The sequence below is a fragment of the Neomonachus schauinslandi genome, chromosome 7 (assembly GCF_002201575.2).
Source record: "Neomonachus schauinslandi chromosome 7, ASM220157v2, whole genome shotgun sequence".
NCBI lineage: Eukaryota > Metazoa > Chordata > Mammalia > Carnivora > Phocidae > Neomonachus > Neomonachus schauinslandi.
The window spans coordinates 108920226-108944889 of record NC_058409.1 but is presented as its reverse complement, the minus strand read 5'-3'; the positions used below and the strand labels follow the sequence as shown (position 1 = coordinate 108944889).

The 24664-nt window shown below is 39.7% G+C and overlaps 2 protein-coding genes across 4 annotated transcripts in view; both read right to left on the bottom strand.

Annotated features, from left to right (window-relative positions):
• The window catches only part of RBM22 (RNA binding motif protein 22), a 10139-nt gene extending 9636 nt beyond the window's left edge, over positions 1 to 503 (bottom strand). For both annotated transcript variants that reach the window (XM_021697126.1, XM_021697134.1), the window contains exon 1: positions 372 to 503. In XM_021697126.1, coding sequence (XP_021552801.1) covers positions 372 to 425 — 54 coding nt within the window. In that variant the 5' untranslated portion in view covers positions 426 to 503. The remainder of the gene's footprint in view (positions 1 to 371) is intronic.
• A 4771-nt stretch (positions 504 to 5274) lies between these two features.
• Positions 5275 to 24664, bottom strand: part of DCTN4 (dynactin subunit 4) — a 33649-nt gene continuing 14259 nt past the window's right edge. The window contains exons 5-14 of one of the 2 annotated variants that reach the window (XM_044917144.1): positions 24217 to 24324; positions 23073 to 23093; positions 22597 to 22670; positions 22256 to 22368; positions 21852 to 21961; positions 15280 to 15353; positions 13225 to 13279; positions 12108 to 12215; positions 10566 to 10663; positions 5275 to 7867 (exon numbers count right to left, since the gene is read on the bottom strand). In XM_044917144.1, the coding sequence (XP_044773079.1) occupies positions 7654 to 7867; positions 10566 to 10663; positions 12108 to 12215; positions 13225 to 13279; positions 15280 to 15353; positions 21852 to 21961; positions 22256 to 22368; positions 22597 to 22670; positions 23073 to 23093; positions 24217 to 24324 (975 nt within the window). In that variant the 3' untranslated portion in view covers positions 5275 to 7653. The remainder of the gene's footprint in view (positions 7868 to 10565; positions 10664 to 12107; positions 12216 to 13224; positions 13280 to 15279; positions 15354 to 21851; positions 21962 to 22255; positions 22369 to 22596; positions 22671 to 23072; positions 23094 to 24216; positions 24325 to 24664) is intronic. The other variant, XM_021700922.1, reaches the window with a different exon arrangement.

Here is a 24664-nt window from a genome sequence, read left to right as displayed (position 1 = left end):
GGGGGGGGGGGGGGGGGGGGGGGGGGGGGGGGGGGGACAGGGTAGGGCAGGAACCCGAGGTCCAGCACGGGCCGGGTCGCGTGAGGGGGCGCTGTCTGCACTTCCGGCAGGTGGCGGGAGAAAAGACCAGCTCGAAGTGAGTGGAGAGGGCAGGGGTGGGAAGCGGGCTGGTCCGGGACCCTGGCTAAGCCCCCTCCCTCCAAGCCCGGAGGAGGAGGGCCGCCCTCCAGCCTCCCGCTCTGGCGGAGCTAGGCCGCAGCGCTGGCTCCTGCCCGGAATTCCCTCGGCCGCTCCACAACCACGGCCCTGCCTGCCCGAAGGAGGCCCAGCTCCGCCGCCTCTCTCTGTCCTCCTCCGGCAGGCATACTCACCGCATCCTCCCAGTTCTGCCTGTTGTAGGTGTTGGAACCCAGAGAGGTCGCCATCTTGAGAGCATCTGGAGGCACCGGTGGCTTCCGAGTTGGGAAAGAGGACCGCCACAATCCCGTCAGACCCCGAGGCTGGCTCCCGGCCCGTTGACGTCTTATTTATGCGTCGTGGGCGCCCTTGGGGGCGGTCCTTGTGCGTCGTGACGTCACCTGGAATTTCTTCGCTTGACAATTGGGAGTGCTAGTGGGTTGAAACCTGGTTCTCTCTTCGAGTTGGTCCCTGTTTGGGAAGAAAAGCCACAAGTACAGTTGATTTATTTTAAAATGGAGCAAAAAAATAGAGGAACAAGTAAGGAATGAGGGACTGGGATTAAAACAGCGTTTGCCCCCCATGGAGCGCTTATTATGCCTAATGGTGAGCGAACGTCTTGCTGTGCCAGTATCTTAATTCTCACAATTTCTCTGTAAGGTTGCCAGCTTTAGCAAACAAAAACGCAGAACGTCTAGTTAAAGTTGAAGTTCAGATAAACAACAAACCATATTTTAGTATAAATATGTCCCAAACATATTTATACTAAAAAGTGACTCGTTTATCTGAAAGTTGAATTTAGCTGGATGTCCTATATTTTATCTGGTAACCACTACCCTCTAGGCAAGTATGATTGTCCCTTTTTTTTTAATAGAAAAGGAAACAAGTTTAGAGAAATTAAGTAACTTCTTGTCGTGTAGCTAAAAATGAAGTCACAAATCCATATTGTTACATGTATCAGTAATTTGTTCCTTTCTATTACTAAGAATTCTAATGTACCAGGGGGATTTAAAAAATCCATATTCCCAGTTGATAGACATTTGAGTTGTTCCAGATTTCGTGACTATAAATAAAGCCATTATAACATTCACATACATGTTGTATGGACATACGTTTTCATTTTAAATACAAGAGTGGGATTACTTGATCAAATGGTAAGTATTTATTTTCCTGGATGAGAAAGTTATTGGATTTATCTGAGCTTCTTCAATCTATGGTTTGTTACCTTTTTGAAAAAGATTTTATTTTTTCTTAGTGGCGGGGAGGGGTAGAGGGAGAGAGAATCTTAAGCAAGCTCCATGCCCAGCGCAGAGCTGGACGCAGGGCTCGATCTTACAGCCCTGCGATCAAGACCTGAGTTGAAGTCAAGAGTCAGACGCTTAACCAACTGAGCCACCCAGGCACCCCTTTTTTATTTTTTAAGTAAACTTTATGCCCAGCCTGGGGCTCGAAACTGGAACCCCAAGATCGAGTCACATGCTCTACTGACTGAACCAGCCAGGTGCCCCTATGGTCTGTTATCTTTTGCAAATTCTTTTTTTTTTTTTTTTACAGTTTTTTAAATTTTTATTTAAGTAATCTCTACATCCTACATGGGGCTCAAACTCACGACCCCGAGATCAAGTCGCATGCTCTTCTGACTGAGCCAGCCAGGTACCCCTGTTTTGCAAACTCTTAGACATCATTTCTTTAAATATTCTTCTGCCTAATTTCTTTTCCATCTGGGACTCCAATTATACATGTCAGTCATTGTTCCATAGATCTTGAATACTGTGTGGTTCCACTCTTTTTCCTCAGCTGTGATGAGTCTACTGATGAGACCATAGAGGATATTCTTCATCTCTGATCCTGTGTTTTTTATTTCAATTTGTCCCTTTCTTACAGTTTCTGCCTCTCTGCTGAAATGTTCATACATATTATCCGTATTTTTTACTAGATTTTTCAACATGTTAATCAGAGTTTAAGTCCCCATCTGATAGTTCCAACATCTGGGGCATATCTGTATATGGTCTTACTTTGCCTATGAAAAATGAGTTGTTTTTTCTTGCTTCTTTGTGTAACTCAAATTTTTTATTGAATGCCAGTCATTGCTATGTAACAGTAGACTGAAGTAGACAAGTATTAATGCTTGGAAATGGGCAGATCTGTTCAGTCAGGCTATTTGTGTGGGATTTGGTCAGTCCAGTCAGAAACTGAGCTGGGTTTGGGTTTTGTTGTTGCTATGGTTGCCTTCAGTGCATTACAGATTTTATATCCTCTAGCATTATTTTGTGCTTTAGGATGGGGCTGAAGAACTTTTCTCAAGCGTTCATATTTCATCCTTAGCTTTCAGCTGTCCTGCACACCTGAACCATAGTGGTAAGTCTCTATGGTCTTGCCTATCCCCCAGCAGCTGTTGTTATTAGTTATTAGCTCCTTGCTAGGTTGGTAGTTGGGAATGGGTTGGGGGTTCTTTGTTTCAGTTCAGCCTCAGTCTTCAGTAGGTCCTTTGTGGCCAGCCCTTGGGAATGGATTTTTCTCAACGTTCTTGCCCCTCCTGTCTGTGGCAGCCAAACCATGACTTGTGTTCATAGCCGGCCTTGTGGGGGAGAGTTTCCTGTCCTTCCCGTAGTGGTAGAACTTTCATGGTATTGATTGGTATGGAATCCTGGGGCTCAGGACTGAGTCTTGTCTCCACTTATGTATATTAAAAAAAAAAAAAAAATAGGCACCTGGGTGGCTCAGCTGGTTAAGCGTCTGCCTTCGGCTCAGGTCATGATCCCAGAGTCCCAGGATCGAGCCCTGCACTGGGCTCCCTGCTCAGAGGGGAGTCTGCTTCTCCCTCTGCCCCTCACCCCACTTGTGCTCTCTTCTCTCAAATAAATCTTTTTTAAAAATAAAGCTAAAAGATCAACAGCTACATACATAAGGGAAAGGGTGACATTAACTTATTTAACAAATATCGGGTGCCTACTATCTGTCAGGTATTCTAGCCTCTGCAGATACAGCAACTTAAAAAAAAAAAAGGCAAAATCCCTGCACTATAAGGCTTATGTTCTAGTGTGATGTGTCAGAAAATAAAGTATATATTATACTGGTGTTTAGTGATATGGAAAAAAAAGAACATAGCCAAGGAGGATAGAGAATTGCTTAAGGGAGGGCAGGTTTTTTTTTTTTTAAGATTTTATTTGAGAGAGACACACACAGAGATAGGGAGAAAGAGCACGAGCACGGAGGAGAGGGAGAAGCAGACTCCCGACTCCCGCTGAGCAGGGAGGGGAGGGCAGTTTTAACACTCCTATACAGGGTGGTCAGGGAAAGCCTCACTAAGGAAATATTTGAGCAAAGGCCTGAGTGTGACGACGGTGTGCGTTATACAGGTATCTGGGAGTTTTGCAAAGGCCCCGAGAAGACGCCTGCCGGGGTAACTAAAGAATAGCAGACTCGTGTAGCTGCGGTGGATGGAGCATGCGGAAGTGATAGATGAATTCAGGGAGGCAGCAGCAGGGGGTGGGTTTCATATCACGTAGGACCTCGTTAGTCATTGTAAGGAGCTCGTATTTGACTTTGCTCTTGAGCAAGCTAAAAAGCCTAGGAGTCTGAAGTGGGAAAATGCCTTATTCATTCTGGCTGCTGTGTTGAACGTTGACTCAAGGGTGGGGTGAGGGCCAGGGTGCTTTCCAGACCAGTTTGGATGCTACTGCAATAACCTCGGGGTCTACAGAGTCTATAGTGATTTGGCCCAGGATAGTAATGGTAGAGAGGGTGTGAGGTGGTCACAGTTTGAAGACAGAGCGGATAGGATTTTCAGACTTACTGCACGGGGCATGTAAAGAGTCAAGGTTGATGCCAAGGTTTTTGTTGTGAGCAACTGAAAGGATACAGTTGTCATTTAGCTAAGGATGAATGCAGGAGAGGCAGATGTGGTGAGAGAAAGCCCACTGTGGTTTTAAACTTTCAGAGACTATTCTAGAGTTGGTATGTAAATTTATTTGAGAGAGAGTGCACTCGGGGGAAGGGGCAGAGGGGGAGAGAGAGAGAGAGACTCTTAAACAGGCTCATGCTGTGCATGCTCTCACACAGGGCTTGATCTCATGCCCCTGAGATCATGACCTGAGCCAAAATCAAGTCGGTCGTGTAACTGACTGAGCCAGCCAGGTGCCCTGGTATGTAAATTTGATAGATAGTCTGAAAACGGTGAGATCACTAAGAGTGAGCAGAGAGAAAAGTGTAAGAAATGAGACCTGGCACACTCCTTATGGAAGAAAAGTTGCCATTAACGTAGAAGCAGAACCAGGAGCTTTGTGTTCTGGAAACCAAGTCAAGAAAGGTTTTCAAGAAGGGAGAGATCAGCTGCCAGATGTTACTGAGTGATTAAGCGCATAAGGACTGAGAATCAGCCATGTATTTAAGTGTGGATTGCTGGAGAACTTGATGGGAGCAATTTTGGTGATAAGCTGGAGTGACAGCCTAAGTGGAACAGGTTCAGGTGAGAACAGGAGAGGAACTCAAGGGTTTTGAAGGAGTTTTCCTGTAAAGATAGTAGAGATATGGGGTGGCAGCTGAAGGAGGGGTGTGAGGTCAGTTTCTAAGCGGAGAGAAATCCTAGCACGCTAATGGAAAGATGCAGGAAGGTGGAGGGAGAGCTGCAGAAGTGATACCCTTGAACAGGTGAGAGGATGCGACCAGCTGCGCTAGGTGGTGGGGCCAGCGCCAGAGAGGAGTGTCAACAGATCATCTACAGGCCCAGGAGGGAAGGAGGAGTGCCAGGAGGAATGGGGGCGGGGGGGGGGGCCTTACCTGTCAGGCATGGGCCATTTTAGGTATCTGAAAAGGTATCTTTGGGAGCAATGACCCAGGATAAAAGCTGACAGAGACCTAACAACATAACATTTATGTAACGGTTCTGTGAATATGTTTATACAGAGCCCAAGCATCATCTACCTCTATGTTATAGTGAACTAACTTGATAGGAGGTTTCAGCTTAGTTCATTTAAAGAAATGGAAGAGGGAGCACACCCCACTGACTCTCCTACTAAGTCTCTTCACTCCAAGCCAGTCTTGACTCTGAGCCATGCTATTCCATTCAGTCCTCATGAAAGCAAATGAAAGACACACTCAAGCTTTGTCTGCTTTATTTCACATTAAGTTAAGCTATAAGGCAAAACAGGAACCTGTAAATTCATAAAGATCAAGGAGAGCCTCTCATTCCCAAAAGGGACCAAAAATGATGTTTCTTCACAAGTATGCGTGACATTTATTTAGCTCATTACACCTATAAGCACTTTGAACAAAAGAAACCTCGGTGGGTTAATCAAACCACAAATACAAATTAACTTAGCTTTATATTTCCAAAACTGTAGTTTCTAGTGCTAATGACATCTCACTCACCTGCAGTGGTGCACACTGCCTATGCATTGACCATCTTGCACCTGATCTAAATATAAAAATGCAACAGATAAAATTCCAAAGTCACCACCTGCAGGTGTTGAACCGTTTCTACTAATACACAGAATACTGGATTGCACTGAAATCTTGAGGAAACATTAAAACAATGGCTCTGTTATTTCTTCAAGTTAATTTGGCTTGTGAAGAAAAAAAAATTCTATGACCAAAAGTATTTTTGTGTTTCTGTGTCACATGGGGGTGATGAGACCCATTACTTCAACGTTATTACTTTGGGGAACAAATACTAGCTACATGCCGTAAACGCACAATATACACGCAAACGTGTAAACACAGGAAGCCATTCTCTCCTTTGACATTCGGGTCCTCCACTGGCAAATGGGGAGCAATGGCTTCAGAGTAGGCTCTAGCAGGTAGTGAAATAAAAACCGACACTCTGTGGGGTCACAAAAAATTAAACTATTTCTCTAGTCTTTGTCATTACACAAGCCCCTGCCACAACTCCTAAGAGGCTAAACCTTACTTATTATTGTCATAATATTAGAGATATGTGTATTTTTTTCTTATACTGCAGCATATATATTACTCTGTGGAGCATTGTTTCATAAAGTCAGCTTGACCTTTCGAGTACAATTTAGTGTCTTTCAAAGGCTTCCTAAATATTTTTATCTTCCAGAGGGAGCTAATAAGTTACTACGTCCTGTTTGTATTCTAGATTACTACATATCTTAATTTTTTTTAAACTAAAGGCTTGAACTTAAAAACAAAACCAGGATAAACAGGAAATTTCTCTTTTCCCCAAAAATGTGTTGGCTGCTTGCTAACAATACATTTATAGAAAATGTGGTGTAGAAGGTGGTCTACTTGGTCAAGTCTCATTTTAGAAAACGTCACAGAAATTAAGGTTAGCAAGCCAACTCCAGGATACCAAAAGAGAACAGCATGTGTGCTGTCAGGCAAGTATTCTGGGGTACTAGATGAACTTTTTTATGGTTTACATCAAAACAGCCTTATTCGACACACCATATGATAAAAGTCTTAAAACTCAGGAAGGGGAAAGGTTCTTTATCTTAATATCCAGTTTGGGATTCAAGAGATTGTAACTGCTATTTCCCCCTTCAAATCAATGGAAAGAACATCAGTTTGGATCATGCTAAAAATCTGACCTTTAAAATGTTTTCTGCATTCCAGAAGTGAACTTGTCTACCAAGTTTTCTTTGGCCTCTTTCCAGGTGCCAAGTATTTAGAACAACTTATTGAGTTAAAGAGGCAGAGCAGAGGGGAGGGGGAGGGAGTAAGACACAGAAGGGCTACCTACGGATGACAGCGTTAACCCCTGGATATTGTGGCAACATTTAAAATGAATGGAATTCGCCACCCCCTTGACATGACATGTGATTGCTTGCTTCTCCAATTCTTAAAGGAAAAAGTTCCATATTCTAATGAGAAAGAAATTTTAAGAGCACCCGATAAATAGGCATCCTGTATTTACTCAGAAGAGGGCAAATGGGAGCGACTTAAGAATCTCACAGGTTTTTCCAAACACCACAGAACTAAAGACAATGTGACAATTCTATTTTTCTGTCCAGTGGAAACCTTGGCACGATGGGAGCCATGGCGGCAAGTGAAGGGGTATGTTTAGACTGCTAGATTATATAGCTACATGGAACGCAGATAGCAGCCAGTACAGAGACCGACGCTGGATCATTAACAGCAGGTTTGTTATCATTTTATCTGTGAGATTGTGATCCTTTTTGAGATCAGACTGGGAGACAGTATGGTCAGAGTTTCTCAGGTGGTAAATCTAATGCCACTCCAAAGAACAGCCATCCCCTATCTTGGGAGGGAACTATGCTGTTGTTACTCGACGTGCAGGGTTCAGTGAGGGAGACAGATTACTGGTATTAACAGAAGTGAGAGCGAGAGAACAGCAGTTAGCCTGTGTTCCTAAGGCCTTGCCAGTGCCCTCACCCTCCTAGGAATAGGATTCAGTAGTGCATGGGTACATCGTTACAGACAAGGCTTAATGAAGCAGCGGCTTCCACATTTTAATGTGGGCTCATGGTGTCCTTTGCCCCACCAGTGGCACCTTTAAGGAAGAAGTGGGCCCAAGCTGAGTTCCACATGCTGGGTGAGCCAGATGACTTCTGTGCCCTGGTCACTTTCTTCGATGGGACGGATGGGGGCTGCCAGATTTTTAAAATCATGCTTCATCTTAAAGCACACGGTCACTTCGCCCTCCTCACGTTGTGGTGTCACTTTGATGAAAATACCCACTTTGTTGGCCTTTCTGAAGGCTATAATGCTATGGAAAAAAATAAGTACAGTATTAGGCAGGTCACAGGTCAGCCAAGCCACTAAGACTTACATTTTATGTGATGACAAGTTAAGACCACCATCTCATTTATTAGCAATAAAGAGTTCTTTCAGCAAAATGTCAATCTATCTTTTTAGTATTACAAAAGTAAAATACAGTCCTAAAAAATTCAAATGGGAAGAAATAAGTCTTCCCTTATTTTCCCCTTCAGCACACAGAAAAACTACAAACACTTTGTTTCTTAACCTACCAGATATTTTTCTATGAGTTTACAGCCTTCTGCTTTTTTAACCAACACAAAAGGGACACACTATTTATTCTATCAACTTGTTTTTTTCCACTCAGTTTATCACAAACACTTTTCCATACTGGTATATGTCGATCTTCTCCATTCTACTTAATGGCTGCATAGTATTCTATTAGAGATTTACCGTAATTGTATATACTGATGTTACTGCCAGTTTTCCTGTATAAACAATGGTGCTGTGAATATCCCTTTACATTTATCTTTGTGTGCATGTGGTAATGTTTCTATAGGATATAGACGGATATTAACTCAGAACTTTAAAGGAATTTCTGGAACACCATAATTGAATTAGTGTTTTTGTAAATAAGCTCTGTAAATTAGAAATTTTTAGAATAGAAAAATAATCTCTTTGAGATTTCCATTTTGATTTTCTCTGACATGCACTTGAAGTTTGTGCTTTAATAATTTAGCTTCAAACAAAAAGTCAAAGTGCAATGAAACGGAATTTGATCTACTATTCAAACGATACTCTAAGAAAAATTATTGGATTTAAACATTTACATAGTATTATATAGTATTAATTTCCAAATATCTGAAAGTCCTAAAAGTGCAATGTGAAATATAATTAATTCAATTTTTTATTACTCTGTCATGTAATCTGACTAGAATTTGATATCTCAGATGATCTTTCCAGCCGCTGACCTTGGTTTAACAAATTTCTATACCAAATTAATGTCATTTAAGGATCCACATAAAGCAAGGATTACAGAGAATGCATTTTGTATTGTATTAACTCAATAATGCATTTTGTACTGTAGTAAATAACTAAACCCTTGATCTGTAGGATTCATTAAAAAAAAAAAAAAAAACTCAGGGAGCGCCTGGGTGGCTCAGTCGTTAAGCGTCCGCCTTCGGCTCAGGTCATGATCCTGGGGTCCTGGGATCGAGCCCCGCATTGGGCTCCCTGCTCAGCAGGAAGCCTGCTTCTCCCTCTCCCATTCCCCCTGCTTGTGTTCCCTCTCTCGCTGTGTCTCTCTGTCAAATAAATAAAATCTTAAAAAAAAAAAAAACCTTAGTTATAAATAGTAAGAAGGCAAAAGTTAGTGTCTTTCTAGCCTAATTTCCCAGGCAACCACTGATATCTGGGAAGCTTTAAAAAAAAAAAAATGCAGATTTCTGGTGTACTCCTAGACCTGCCAAAGAGAAATCTCTGGGGTAGGGCCTGGAACTCTATAGAACAAAACAAAACACCTGCCCTGGTGCTTTCTGAATTAACTCAAGTTTGGCAATCACTGCACTAAACTCATTTTTGCCCTTTGTTTTTCCCACCCATCCCATGTTATTTCTTCTTTCCAATGTCTTGCTGAGGGAGCTTTGGATCATTCTGTTAAAAAGACCTTACATGTTCCTTGTGTCAGTATATGAAGCTATTCTTTTCAGCTCCAAGCCTACCTTCTATATCTTGCTTTGTGACACAGGATTCTGCTGTCCATGTCTCTGCTTTGTAGGCTGGCTCCCTGTCAGGCTCATGTCAAATGGAGGGACTCTAAAGGAGACTAGAAACCTGGAGAGGGAAGGGGCTTACTCCTGCCTATGAGCTGCCTGTGAGCTGCCCGTGTGTGTGTGGTTCCTGTGGGCCTCACTCCAGCAATGCTTCTTCACCCAAGAAGGGGCAGTACCCATTGCAGTTTGTTTGTTTGTTTGTTTGTTTATTGATTGATTTTATTTATTTATTTGACAGAGAGAGACACAGCGAGAGAGGGAACACAAGCAGGGGGAGTGGGAGAGGGAGAAGCAGGCTTCCCACAGAGCAGGGAGCCCAATGCGGGGCTCGATCCCAGGACCCTGGGATCATGACCTGAGCCGAAGGCAGACGCTTAACGACTGCGCCACCCAGGCACCCCCCCCGCCGTTGCAGTTTTAGACTGGATCCTGACTGATGTATCCTCATCCAGGGAGAGGTTTGGTTTTTTACTTCTCAGTTATTAGGTAAGAGCGAGTCAAATCTATTACTCAAGGGGCAGGTGGGGAGGGGTAAGTGGATAAATCCAATGATAAAACTATAGAGAGAGAATACTGTATCCTGTCCACAACTATTAAAAATAATGCTCTTGAAAATTTTTATTAACAGGGGAAAATATTTACTATTTAAAATGAAACAAGGATTAGAAACTGCTTACAGAATGATCCCAACAATGGAAGAAATATATGGAAGGACAAAGACCAAAATGTTAATGCTGCTTATCTCTGGTGGTGGGATTTTATTTTCCTTCTTCATAGTTTTATATATATTCTGCAAATTTCTACAATAATTATTTTTATAAACAAGAAGAAAAAAATCATCTTAAAAAATCAAGATAAAAAAACTGGGATCTGTAAGTGGGCCTCCTATATTAGCCAACTGTGGTATGTTGGGGGGATCACTAAGAGATCACTCACTCAGGATCATCCTGAAAGTCCTGGGGTTCTGCCAACTCATCATACTCCGCTGCTGCATCCTTGCCAGCTAAAACGAGCTCTTTGGGCGGCACCACCACCTGGACAGCAAAACAGAGAGGGTTGCCTCAGAATGGGTGCGTTGTAGGACATTCATTCAACAAAATACAAGACAGCAGTACACCAACCTAAACATATAGAAGTTTCAAGTTTCAAGAAACAGAGTATTACTTCACTTTTACAGAGTTTAAAAACTTACTATTTAGGAACACAGACATTTCTAGTAAAAGTACAAGAACAAAGAACAGTTAAGCATTCTTCAGACTAAGCCTTATGTTGTTACTAGGCCTCAACTTTGCTAAGTCAGAGGTTAGCAGAGAACAATGTCAACCACATTTATAATTATGGATATGAATGAGGCTGGGAGGTATAAAGAGAAAGATAGCAAGTCTACAAACTGGGTGTACATGTCAGGCACTTATTTCTGTCTCACGGGAACAGGTTATTAGTGTTAATAAAAAAAGCAAGGACAGATGAGTGTCATCTCTCTTTGAAAGTGATGCTAATAAGTGAAATCATTAAAAAGGAAAAAAGAAAAAGGGGATAAAGAAATTCTCTACTAATAAGTATTCTCTGAATAACAGCTAATGAAAGATATAGGCATCATTTCTATCAATTTTTGTTGTATCATGAATTATGAGTCAATAATAGATTGCCCACTGAGTAAAGTTCTTGATCTAAAATTTCAAGTACTAGATGAATCGCCAAAAAGCAAAACGAAAAAAGGCCACATTTTATTCATTCAACTAACATTTACTGAAAGTCAAAATCACCTATTTTAATATTTAGTGCTATGCACGCTGTATGTAAGTGAAGGGCATCTAGAGGAGGCATACCAGCGTTTAAAGGACATGTTATTTCCTAGGAGTCTTGAAGCCTGAGTATGTGTTAGACAGAGAGGTGTGGGTATGTACGTATGTCAGGGAATGGCATTCTAGGAAGAAAGAATAGCGTCTGCAATTCTCCAGCATGAAAGCTCATAAGCACTGCATCTGCTTGGATTATATACATTAATATGTATGATTTGGAGAATGCTAGATTTGGGGATCTGGGGGAAGGCCATCCTGCAAGAACAGATAGAGGGGGGACCACTGAGAACCTCTCATGCTATGCCGAGGAATTTGGATTTCCTCCCTAAGTCAGAGATGCCAAATGATCAGTATGCCATGATCAAAGTTAGATTTTAGAAAGATCACTCTGGTGGCCAAGACAGACGATAGGCTGGAATGGAAGTGGGGGTAGATTCCAAACAGGTCAACAAGGATGTTACTGGCACAGTCCAGGTAAGAAAGGATGAGACCTTCAAACAGGGCAGTGGCAGTGTGACTGTGCATAAAGTAAAAAAAAACTCAGGAGATGAAATCAAAAGAACATGATGACTGCTTGGATGCGGAAATGGAAGACAGCGTGGAGTCCTTTAAGCCAGGTCAACAGGCCCCTCCAGGAAAAGTCAGGGTCTCTCAGGATGAGGCAAAATGCTCCTACCTTGGCAGTGCTGTTGATATTATCCGGGTCCCCCTCCTCGCACTCCAGCAGTGTCACGTGGGTAAGGTTCTCCACTGGATTCGTAAGCGTCAGGAGGACCTGGCTCTCCTGGGGAACAGGACAAGCCTCTTTCAGACATGTTCCACTACTGCCACCTAGGTCCACTTTCTTAGTTGCTGTACCAAGCATTTCACAAAATCACTCCCGAGCAGTAACACCCACCTACACCTCTACATCACTACATTCTTAAAGTGCTCACGGATTCCTATTCTATTATTTATAGATTAGGCTATATATGCTCTGGAGTTCCTGAATTACCTGAGGAAATAGGGCAGATCCCACAGAAAGGGCCAGGTACTAGATTCAGAAATTCTGAGGAACGTACATTATCCAAGTGATTAAAGTTTACAACTCTTGCTCCATCCAGTCCTCCACGTAAGGACTCCTGAGCAATAACTTAGTATGCTTAGTCTGAAAGTCCTCACAAATAAAGTATGAGAGCCACAGGGTAGCCAGACATAGACAAAGATCATTCATCAGAACTCTAAAAGACTTTTAAGATTTCTTGACCCATAATTTGCCCTTGTTTGGTACTTTGAGATTAGCGAAATCTTTCAGATGAACGTGGACTCCATAAATGTCTTCATAAGCAGCATGAAAGGAAAGAACAAAAGGGACTATTGCAGAATATTCTACAACTCATGGAGGGGATGAGGGGACATAGATAAGGAACTCAAGGAAGAGAGGGGCTGTGGTAAAGAAAAAATCCTGTTCATTCATGGTATCTGATACACGCACAGACATGGGATGTGGAGAGTCTCCTGGCTGGAGAAGAGCTAAAGATGTCTGTGGGGTAAAACATCTTCTTTCTTTCCCCACCCATGATTCCATCTTTATATAATGTGCACGCTGCTCCTTTTAAATGTATGTCAAAGATGCTGTTGCCAAAAATCCCAGCTTAAAGAAGTTAAAAATCCCAATCCCTTTATGATTTCAAATTTTCTTTTCTATCCCTTGCTCCTGAATCTCATTCTAAATACACACAGCCACCCACATACACATACACACACATCTCTGATCAATCCTTTGTCTTCCAGTTAATAAGCAAAGTACTAACCTTCATGTAGCGAAGGTTGGGAATTGACATGATTCTCACTTCTGGGATATAATTGCTATGTGTGAATAAAAAAATACATTAATGTTCATTGAAGTCGCTTAAAATTATTGTTACTTTTTTTAAAAGTGATTTCAGTGAAGATTTCTTCAAGTTAATTAGAACACGTCACAGAAAAAGAATTTTAAAGAATCATACCATCATAGTAAGAACTTAAGACATGAAACCAACTGGTAATGAGTTCTTTCTGAAATCGTTATGTACACTTCTATTTAGAGCCTATATATCTGTGTGCATCATGGTAGGTATCTTCCTTATACATTTGCTAGATATATTTTTTGAGATTTTATTCATTTCTGTAAATCTAAAAGGCAACTGGTTAAAGGACCCACAACTGACTTAGTAACACACTGCAGAGGTGCAAACACACTACCACATACTTATCACTTTTATAAAGCACTATGTGCCAGGCAATGTTTTAAACACTTTACATTTAACTTATGGAATTTTCACTGTGACTGCATGAGACAGGTGTTATTATCATCACTCCCATTACAGAGATGAAGAAACTCGGCTTGGGAGAAGTAACGTGCTGGTGAGTGGCCAGGATTCAAACTCAAGGCTCCAGGGTCCTTCCCCTTACCACTGTTCTGCTGCCTCTCTAAGCAAGACAACAGAATACTATACTCACACGTGCTTAGTCTGAACTCAGAATCACCCAGGGTCAAATCTCAGCTTAGTGTTTATACACTTATTCTTTCTTCCAAAGTCAACAGACCAGCATTTCTCAACATTTTTGACTGCTGGAAGGACTTATTTTTAATTGCTGCACAATATTCTACAACCTGAGTGTACCTCAATTTAATCAACTATTTGTTAATGGTTCATCAGCTTGACACTGAAATTGTTTTTAGCTTTTTCCCATTAAAATGTTACAAAACACATCCTTACATAGGTATCTTTAGATATTGGTGGTTTTGTTTCAACAGAATAGATTCCTGAAATAGTACTGCTGGTTTAGTCTATGTAATTTTGTCTTGATATTCCAGACCACTCTCCAAAAAGACTCTAGCAATCCACAAGCCTACCAACAATGTATGCAAATATGTTTCCCCACATTCTCACGAGCACTAAATGCTCTTTATTATTTTAAACTTTTCCTATTAAGTCTCAGAGTCTTTCCATGTATTCACTGACCATTTGAAATTCCTCTTCTATAAGCTGCCAGTTCAAATCCTTTGTCCCACTCACATTTTTATCTTTCCAATCTGTGGGAATTATGTCTTCCAGGGACATTAAATTTTTATCTGTCATGGAGTAGCAAATATTCTTTCCTGCTCTATTGTCTGTCTTAGGATTCTGTTGTCAAATACATGTGTATATATATGTATATATATATACATATACATATATATATATGTTACAAGTCATGTTTGTTGTTTTTTTTTTTTTGCTAAGGGCCAGCTGTCTATTTTCTTCTTTAGTGGTTTCTGGGTTTCCTGCCTTACTTAGTTCCCTCTAAGCACTTCTTGCCCTGAAGTCAAGACAATATTTTCCTAATTTTTCAAAATATTTTTGTTTGATAGGTGGTTTTCGTATACAAAATTCCCTTCTATTGACAAGTCCCAGTGAATTAACACTAGTAATCACTTTTATCCCACTCAATGGCTGTTATCAGAACATAAGATGAACACTGCTGCAGGGATACTCTTTGATTTGCTAGGCTTGGTTATTTTTTACTTTAATATTTTGGATCATTACCAAAATCAGGTTCTTTATAATTTGTAGTCAATGACCAGTGACTCTCTGTCCAATAATCAACTAACAATCACTGCCCCAGACCACATCATCACAGTGTCCCTTGATGCAAACAGCCTGGATTCTAGGTTTATTTGTTTTAAACTTCATGGTATATAACTTGAAACCCAAACAGAAGAAATAGCAAGATTATTCTGATGTAGTTTTTCTTTTCTTTTGTTTTTAAGCCCAGAGTAAATACATTTTGTGTTGAAAAAGTCAAAGAACAGTAACTAAAAACACTGATCCCAAAATACTCACACAGCAACCAGTTGGATTTTGAATTTGATAGATGTTGGATTAAATTCTGGCTTGCTCAAATTGTGTTCACATTTCTAAAAAGAAAAAATTATAGTACGTATCAGAGGAAAACAAGAACAAACCCTGCTGGATCCACAGAGCTGCTAAATTCGGAAGGACAGCATTGACTCGAGTTTTGCGGTTTTATTCTGCTACAATACCACACGTTTTGAAATACTGTGTATGCCACTGATTGCCAAAATTTGCAAAGATGATTTGGACTTCTCTGGACCGTAAGCAAGAACACTATCAGATATTATTATACCTTTGCGGTGCTTAATAACTACTGAAATAGTAACGACACATACTGAGTACATACTAGGTGTGTTGAACCATGTGCTCCTTAATTTAAGTGGATTTAAACAACACATTGATTTTGTAAGGTTAGTGTAGGTACCAAAACTATTATTGTCCCCATTTTACACATGATGAAAATGGGGCACAAGAAGGGTAAGTCATCTGTACAACTCCACAGAGCCAGTAAGAATTAAAACTGGGTCAGGGCGCCTGGGTGGCTCAGTCAGTTGAGCATCCGACTCTTGGTTTTGGCTCAGGTCATGATCTTGGGATCATGAGACTGAGCCCCGAGTCAGGCTCCGCGCTCAGCTGGGAGTCTGAGATTCTCTCTCTCTGCCCCCCACTCATGCTCTCGTGCTCTCTCTAAAATAAATAATCTTTTTTTTTTTTTTAAAGATTTATTTATTTATTTGAGAAAGTGAGAATGAGAGACAGAGAGTACATGAGAGGGGGGAGGGTTAGAGGGAGAAGCAGGCTCCTTGCTGAGCAGGGAGCCCGATGCGGGACTCGATCCAGGGACTCCAGGATCATGACCTGAGCCGAAGGCAGTCGCTTAACCAACTGAGCCACCAGGCGCCCCTAAAATAAATAATCCTAAAAAAAAAAAAAAAAAAAGAATCAAAGCTGGGATTTAAATCTAAGTAGTGTGATTTCAGATCCCATGCTTTAAAATACAGTAACAATTTTTTACTTTCTTGAATGGATACTACATATACCTGGTTAAAAGAAATCTCTTAACAGTACAAAACAGGAACAGTGTAAAGGTACCCATTACTTGTCCCCTTGTCCTCCTCCCCAGAGCCCAACCAGTATCTCATGTGTTTTCTCACAAATAGCCTGTGCACATACAAGTATACACACACATCGTCTTTTTTACAATAACATAAAAGGGAGTATTTTATATACTCTTCTGCCCTTTGCTTTTTTACTTATCTTAGAATTCCATGCCAGCACACAGAGAGCTACCTCTGTATCTTACTGTAATCATTTCTGTAAAACTTATTCAACCATACCCAAATTGATGGATATCTGGGATGTTTCCCTGATTTTGCTACTATAAATAATGCAGCAATCAGTTTTCTTTTCTTTTTTTTTTTTTAAAGATTTTATTTATTTATGTGAGAGAGAGAGAGAGAATGAGAGAGAGAGCATGAGAGCAGGGAGGCTCAGAGGGAGAAGCAGACTCTCTGCTGAGCAGGGAGCCCGATGCGGGACTCGATCCTGGGACTCCAGGATCATGACCTGAGCCGAAGGCAGTCGCTTAACCAACTGAGCCACCCAGGCGCCCCTCAGTTAAGTATTCTTATAGATCAGTCATTTCCCACATGTGTTAACTTTTGCTAATCTGGTTAACTATCAAATGGCATCTCACTGTAGTTTTAACAGACATTTCTCTGATTATTGTAGCAGTATCTTTCATGTTTATTGGCTGCTGGGATTTCCTCTGCCGTGACTTCTATGATAATGTTTACTGGGTATTCGTATACTGACTGGAGTATCTTTTCCTTACTAATTTGCCAAAGTTCTTTACATGTTCTGGACACTAATCCCTTAATTACGTATCTTACAAATTACTTTTCTCAGGCTATGGCCTATCTTTTCATTACAACAGGTTTTCTTTGGAGTGCAGGTGCAAGTTTTAATGTGTCAAATATATAATATTGTCCTCTATAGTTTGTGCTGATTTGTCTTATTTATGGAATACTCCCCTACCCAGAAGTCAAAGATTTTGTTTCCTTCTAGAAGTTTTGCTCTTCATATGTGCTCATTAAAGTTTCTAATGTTCCAGGGTGCCTGGGTGGCTCAGTCGGTTAAGCAACTGCCTTTGGCTCAGGTCATGATCTCAGGGTCCTGGGAATGAACCTCGCATCGGGCTCCCTGCTCAGTGGGGAGTCTGCTTCTCCCCCTCTCCCTCTGCCCCTCCCTCCTGCTCATGCACTCTTCTAATAAATAATAATTATCTTAAAAAAAATAGTTTTTAATGTTCCTCCTGAAGTTGACTTTTGTGTATGGTGTGAGACAGAGACCCAATTTTATTTTCATGTAATTATTTGACCTAGCAAAATTTAATAGGCTATTCTCTCCCCAATGATCTGCAATGCTGTATTTAGTAAATACCAAGTTTCCTCACACCCATGAGTCTGTTTCTGCTTTCTCTATTCTGTTCCAAGTCTATTAATCTATATATATGCATATTGAAAAAAATTTTTGTTTATACACACATTTTAACTTTCCTTCCCTCCCTCCCTTCCTTACACAAAAAGTTGTGTACTTGCCACACACCCTGCTTTTTGCATTTAAAAATATATCCCATATTAGTACATTCTTTTTTAGAGTTATAGTACTCACTGTGTGGATGTACCATAATCTGCATATTTTGGTTTGTATTTGTGGAGGCCTATCTACCCTGAAGACAGATGGATCAATAGGAAACTGCTTATTTACTTTTGGTAAATATGGTGAATTATACAGTCAACATGAATCTTGTATAAAGTTTTATTAATTTACATATTAAAATTTACTATCATTAATCTTAAAGGAATCGACTTTTGGTTTTATTGCTCTTTTGTATTTTATTTTATTTTTTTCATTTATTATTTTTTTTTTTTTAAAGATTTTATTTATTTGACAGAGAGAGACAGCGAAAGAGGGAACACAAGCAGCGGGAGTGGGAGAGGGAGAAGCAGGCCTCGCGCTGAGCAGGGAGCCCGATGCGGGGCTTGATCCCAGGACCCTGGGATCATGACCCGAGCAGAAGGCAGACACTTAACTGACTGAGCCACCCAGGCACCCAACTCTTTTGTATTTTACAGTGGTTCTTAATTCATTAGTATTCTCTTCCTTCAAGTTTCTTTGTACTTACTTTGCTGTTCTTTTCCTAACTTCTTAAAATAGCTCCTGAAATTACTGATCTTTTATTTCTTCTTTTCTAATATATAGATTTACTTCTAAGCACAGCCTTAGTAACATCCTGTAAGTTTTGCTCTACAGGAATGACTGATTCCTAACTTAACTGCATTATGATCAAATAATATATTCTAATAATGTCATCTTTTGAAAAATGTTAAGACTAACTTTATGACGAGTATACAGCTAATTTTTATAAGTGTTCTGTGTGTATTAGTAAAGAATATATATTCTGCAGATATTGGGTACATGTTTATTTTCTCGGTTACCAAGAGAAGCATGCTGAATTTCCCCAAATTCTCAAATGTTTATATATTTTGAGTCTACCTTATTTAGTGCATACAATTATAGAACTGTTACATCCTCTTTGTGAATTATTTCTTCATGAATTATCCCTCCATTTAAAAATTTAGTATTTACACAATCTATCTTCCCCAGCTATCTTCACTTCCAACCTTTCTGAATTCTGTTTGTGTTTCTTGTGATTAGCATGTAATGGGTAGGCATTTTGTTGGTTTTCTTATTTAGTTGTTTAACAAGCATTTAGTTCACTGGCATTTATATAAATACTGAGATATTTGGCTGTAAATCTATCTCACTACATACTTCCTATTTGAACCACCAGTTTTATGTCCTTTTCCCCTCTTTTCTTTTTGTACATAGCCTTTATCAAGCTGAGAACGTTCTGTATTCCTGTTTTTGAGAGTCCCCCCCCCCCCTTTTTTTTAATCATGAACGGGTGTTGGATTTTGTCAAATGCCTTTTTCTGCACCTATCAATATGATCATGTGCTTTTTTGGGTTTTTTTTTGGTCTGTTGTTCACAGTATTTCTTTATTACCCTTTTAATTTTCATAGGCGCTCAAGTGATGCCCCCTTTTTCATTTCTGACTAGTAAAATGTGCCCTCTTTTTTTCCAAGAGAGGCTTATCCATTTTATTGGTCTTCAAAGAACCAACTTTTGGTTTTGTTGATTTTTCTCAATTGAGTTCCTATTTCCAATTTCATTGATTTCTGCTTGCATTTTTTTTTTTTTTTAGATTTATTTTTTTTAGAGTGAGTGAGTGAGTAGGGGGGGAGGGAGGGAGGGGGAGGGGTAGAGGGAAAGAATCCTGAAGCAGCTTCAAGATTCAAGCAGAAATGTGTTGTTTAATCTGCACATACTTGGGAACTTTCTAGTTTTCTAGAACACTTTCTACTTTTTTCCCATGGTGGTCTGAGAGTAGAAACTGTATGATTTCTATTCTTTTAAATTTAAGGGGTTTTTTTTTTGTTTTTTATGGCCCAGAATGTAGACTGCCTTGGTGAATGCACGAGGTGAGCTTGAGAAAAATGTGTATTCTGTTAGATGAAGCAGTCTACAAATGTCAATTTTATCTAGTGATTGATGGTGTTGAGTTCACCTATGTCCTTACTGATTTTCTACCTGCTGGATCTGTCCATTTCTGAGAAGGGGGTAATGAAGTCTCCAACTACGAGAGTGAATTCATCTATTTTCTCTCTCATCTACTGCAGCTCTATCAGTTTTTGCCTCACATAGTTTGACACTATTGTTAGGCATATACACGTTAAGAACTGTTATGTCTTCCCGGAAAATTAACCCCTTTAGCATGATATGATGCCCTTCTTTATCTCTGTTAACTTTCTTTACTTTGAAATCTGCTCTGTCTGAACCTAATACAGCTACTCTTCTTGCTCTCTCCAGTGAGTAGTGTTAGCATGGTATATCTGTTTCCATCTGCTTACTTTTAATCTGTATGTGTCTTTTTACTTAAAAAGTGGGTTTTTCCTTCCTTTTTATTTAAAGTATTTGTTGAGTACAGTTGACACACAATGTGACATGAGCTTCAGGTGTACAACATAGTGATTCAACATCCCTATATGCTATGCTCACAAGTGTAGCTACCATCTGTCACAACACTATTACAGTATCATTAATTATATTCCTATGCTGAGCCTTTTATTCCTGTCCATAACTAGAAGCCTGTACCTTTTTCTTCTTCCTTAGAAAGCTTTTGCATTATAGCAATTTTCTAACATATGCAAAATACAGAATAGTATTAGAAATTCCTAGGTACACGTGACCCAGCTTCAACAATTAGCAACTTGTTAGCAACAATGGCCAATCTTGTTTCATCTATACTCTCACCCATTCACCATGCCTATTTTGAAACAAACATCAGACATCATGTCATTTCATCCATAATATTCTGGTATACATCTCTAAAAGATGAAGGTATTTTTAAAAATAACATTATTATTATCCCTCAAAACATGAAAAGTTCTTGTAATAGCATTAAAAATCCAGCTAGTGTTTAACTTTCTCCAAAGGTTTTATAAATGTTTCTTCCCTTCCTCCCTCCCTCCCTCGCCCCTTTCTTCTTAGGTTTTGTTTGAATTGGGATTTAAATGAAGTCTACACACTGTGTTTGGTTGATATGCCGCTCAGGTCTCTTCTAATCTACAGCTGTGTTGTTAACGGTAGCCACTAGTCACATGTGGTTATTTAATCAATAAAAATGAAAGACTTAGCACCTCAGCCACACTGTCACATTTCAAGTGCTCAACAGCGACACTTGGTGAGTGGCTACCATGTTGGACTGTGCATATACAGAACATTCCCATCATCAGAGAAAGTTCTGCTGAATAGCATTGATCTAAAAGGTTTCTTTTCCATTTTCTTTTGGTTTTCTTTTACAGTGTATTTATTGAAGAAACTCAGTTGTTTTATAAATTCATAGAGGCTGGATTTTGCTGATGTTTCTTCTTGCTTTCTTTTAAATTATTATTTTTTTTTAAGATTTTATTTATTTATTTGACAGACAGAGTGAAAGAGCACAAGCAGGGGGAGCAGCAGAGGGAGAGGAAGAAGCAGGCCCCCTTCCAAGCAGGGAGCCTGACGCGGGACTCGATCCCAGGACCCTGGGATTATGACCTGAGCTAAAGGCAGATGCTTAACCATCTGAGCCACCCAGGCGCCCCCTCTTTTAAATTATTTTATTACTCCTCTTTGTTTCCTCTCTACCAGCTTAAAAGTTATATATTCTTTCACTACTCTTTTAAGGGTCAGTGCTCTGAACTTATTAACCTTCAGTACCTCAGTTTCCACATCTATAGAACAGGGGTAACAATAGTACCTTCATCTCATAGTTGGGAGGATTTTTATCTTGAAAGCATTTAAAATGGTGCCTGGACACCAAGTACATTCTCTATAAGCATATTTTATATTTACTACATTCCAGAAGTTTCGGTATTGGCCAGATACCAATGTTTAATTTATTTCTGCTTTTCTCTGGTACAAATGACAATTGTACAGAATGGAATAATTACCCGACAGCGCAGGGACCGTTTGATCAGAAGATGTTTGTGACGAGGATAGAGCTGTGAAGCACAGACTGGCTGGAAGTCAGGCTGCAAGAGGCGCTGCTGAAGGGTGGTCACTAGCATGAAAGGCAGAACCCAGGCTTAGTTTACAATGATTCACTCAAAATCAGACTTATGAGATAATCACATGAAACAATACTTCCTTTGTGAATAGTTCTTCAAAAACTACAATAGAGAAATTTGATATTTTGAAGTTCTTCAAATGATTGTATCTATTTCATTTGTTACTTGATTTATTTTATTACTAACAACCATGATGCCTTAAATATCTCAAAACTCAGGGCGTATCAGTAACAAAAGCAAAATTAGATGTAAAATAGAAACAAAGCAAAATCATATAAAAATATTACCCTCTGTTAAATTTACTGGTCTTATATAGTAATCTTCAGGTAGCGGCTCCACTTCGTCTACAGCCTGAGCTGGCTCAATCTTTATCTCTTTCTGGTCCTCTCCTTCTTTAAGGCTAAAAGATAAAAAGCACTAATTTCTCAAAGGTCCACCTGTTCATCTTCAAAGTCTATGATATCAATAACTGAAGTATTCTTCTATTGTAGAACATTCTTTCTCTGTTCAGGTCTTTTCTAAGCATGACAATCTTCTTCCCCAGTAGCAACTGTTTAATGTCACATTCTTTCAATATTCATTTTGATACCTGTTTTTCTCCTCAAAGCCATTTAATGTCCAAACTTACGACAGTCCAGCAAGGGTACTGATGGTTGCACCAGCTCGTGGTCGCTGAAGCCTGGTTCCAAGACCATATTTGTCCTAAACAGAGTTCAGAAATTCCAATTATAAATCCCATTTTTATACATCCTATTTACCAAAAGAAAGACTTTTGGGTGGGACAGCATGAGAAGCTCAGGGAAATAAGCAAAAAAAAAAGCTAATTTGAAAGCTCCTTTTAAAGAAAGTAATTTGTAGCCCCACATCATCTTATTTTTAAAATAATAGCAAAAGCACCAAACATGGAGACTGAAATACATTAGTAGAGTAAAACTGAACTAAATGTGATTTTTTTTAAAAACTATTCATCTAAAAATATCTAAGCTATGACTTAGACCAGAACTATGTGGAGTGTCTAGGCAAATGATGAATGTCTTCTTGGAACACCCAGTGATCATCTGCTAACTTCTTCAAGGTTAGCAAGAATCATAAAAGAGAACTTACCACTACATGAATAGTGTGTTGCTGTAGGCCCCCAAATAGCAGCAGGTTGCAACAGAGACAAAAAAATGCAGCATAAGACAGAAGCAAACTCATACAGCAGGCAGGTTATAAGGGAAGCTGGAAGAATAATGCCTTTAATTCAAATTTCTCTCCTACATACACTAGTGCATATGCTTATTATACCACTGGGCTATTCTGAAAATTTCATTTAGACTTCATTAAAGTCTCTGGTAAATGTACATGCTTTGCATATTTTAATGTTTTTATTAAGTTCTAAACTAAATATTTTTATATGAACCTCACCAATCTTTAGGGTTTCAATGGCTTAACTAATTCTCATGCAGAAGCAGTATGACAAGTTACATTTCCTCAACTGTCAATCTACCCCACAGGATTGTTATAAGGATTAAATATGTGAAAAGTCCTTATTAGAACAGTGTCTGACACATCACTGCCCTTCAATAAATGTTACTTATTCAATGTCAACCTGCTCAACCCCAAGCAAGCATACAGAAATCGTTCTATGAGAGCAAATAAAACTTGGGGGACAATAACAAAAGCTCCAAATCCTAATCTTTTGCTTCTGGATTGGTAGTACACAAACTAGTAGAGAATGACTTCCTTAAAGAATTCCTATCAATGACACTGGCACATATTACTATTTATTTAACCACGCAAAAGGCACCGTGTAAAGAGTCAGCGTTCTTCACCCTGGAGAACTATAGGAAGGTGCCAGAAATAATCATTTGAGCTGGGAACCCATTACTATAGAATGTCAAAGGTGGCCTACCTAGGTAATATGAATAAAATCTAACAATCGCCCATCTTCTCTGACTTTTCCGATTAAGAGTTCTGTGGTACCTACAAAATTAAACACTAGCCCTGGGGAATAATCAGAAAAGAGAGGGCAGTGATGCAAAAAGGAACACAAGTGTCCTTAAAACTCAAAGAACTCAAATAGAGTAAATGATATGGCAAAAACCTAACTGCTGGACTTAAAAACCTATGATTTGAGAAACTTTCCTCTGCTACCTATCATTCAGAAATCTAAGGTCAGTGGCCACCTTCTGAAATGATCACTGTTCTCAAGGCACACAGGTCTTGTTCAATGAACTGCACACTCCTTTTTGTACCAAGTCCTCACCGAAAAAGCCAAAGGCATATAGTTTCTACGCCGTGCCAGTTTCTTGCGATCTCGCTCAACCTTCTCTTTCTGAGCAAGCTGCTGGTAATATTCAATCAATTTGTTCATCTGTAAGAAATCAAAGATGCAGTAATTGTTTTCATGAAAAAGCTAACAGGAAATATGTAAAATTAATCAATAACACTAACTGGACACATAATGAACAGAGAAGACAAATGACTACGGTAGGCAAATTTGCCCTTTTCTTCAAAGAGAGTTTCTCTTCATTACATTTCTCTGAATTATTTGCAATATTAAAATGGAACCTTTAAGTTTAACAATGGGAAGAAATGGGCAATGAAAAGGCTAGGAAATTTCATGCCCTCTTTTCACTCCTCTTTTACTTCATTACTTATTTCCCCTTACAACTACTCCCATTTTTTCTGCACGGCCACAGGCCTATCTACTT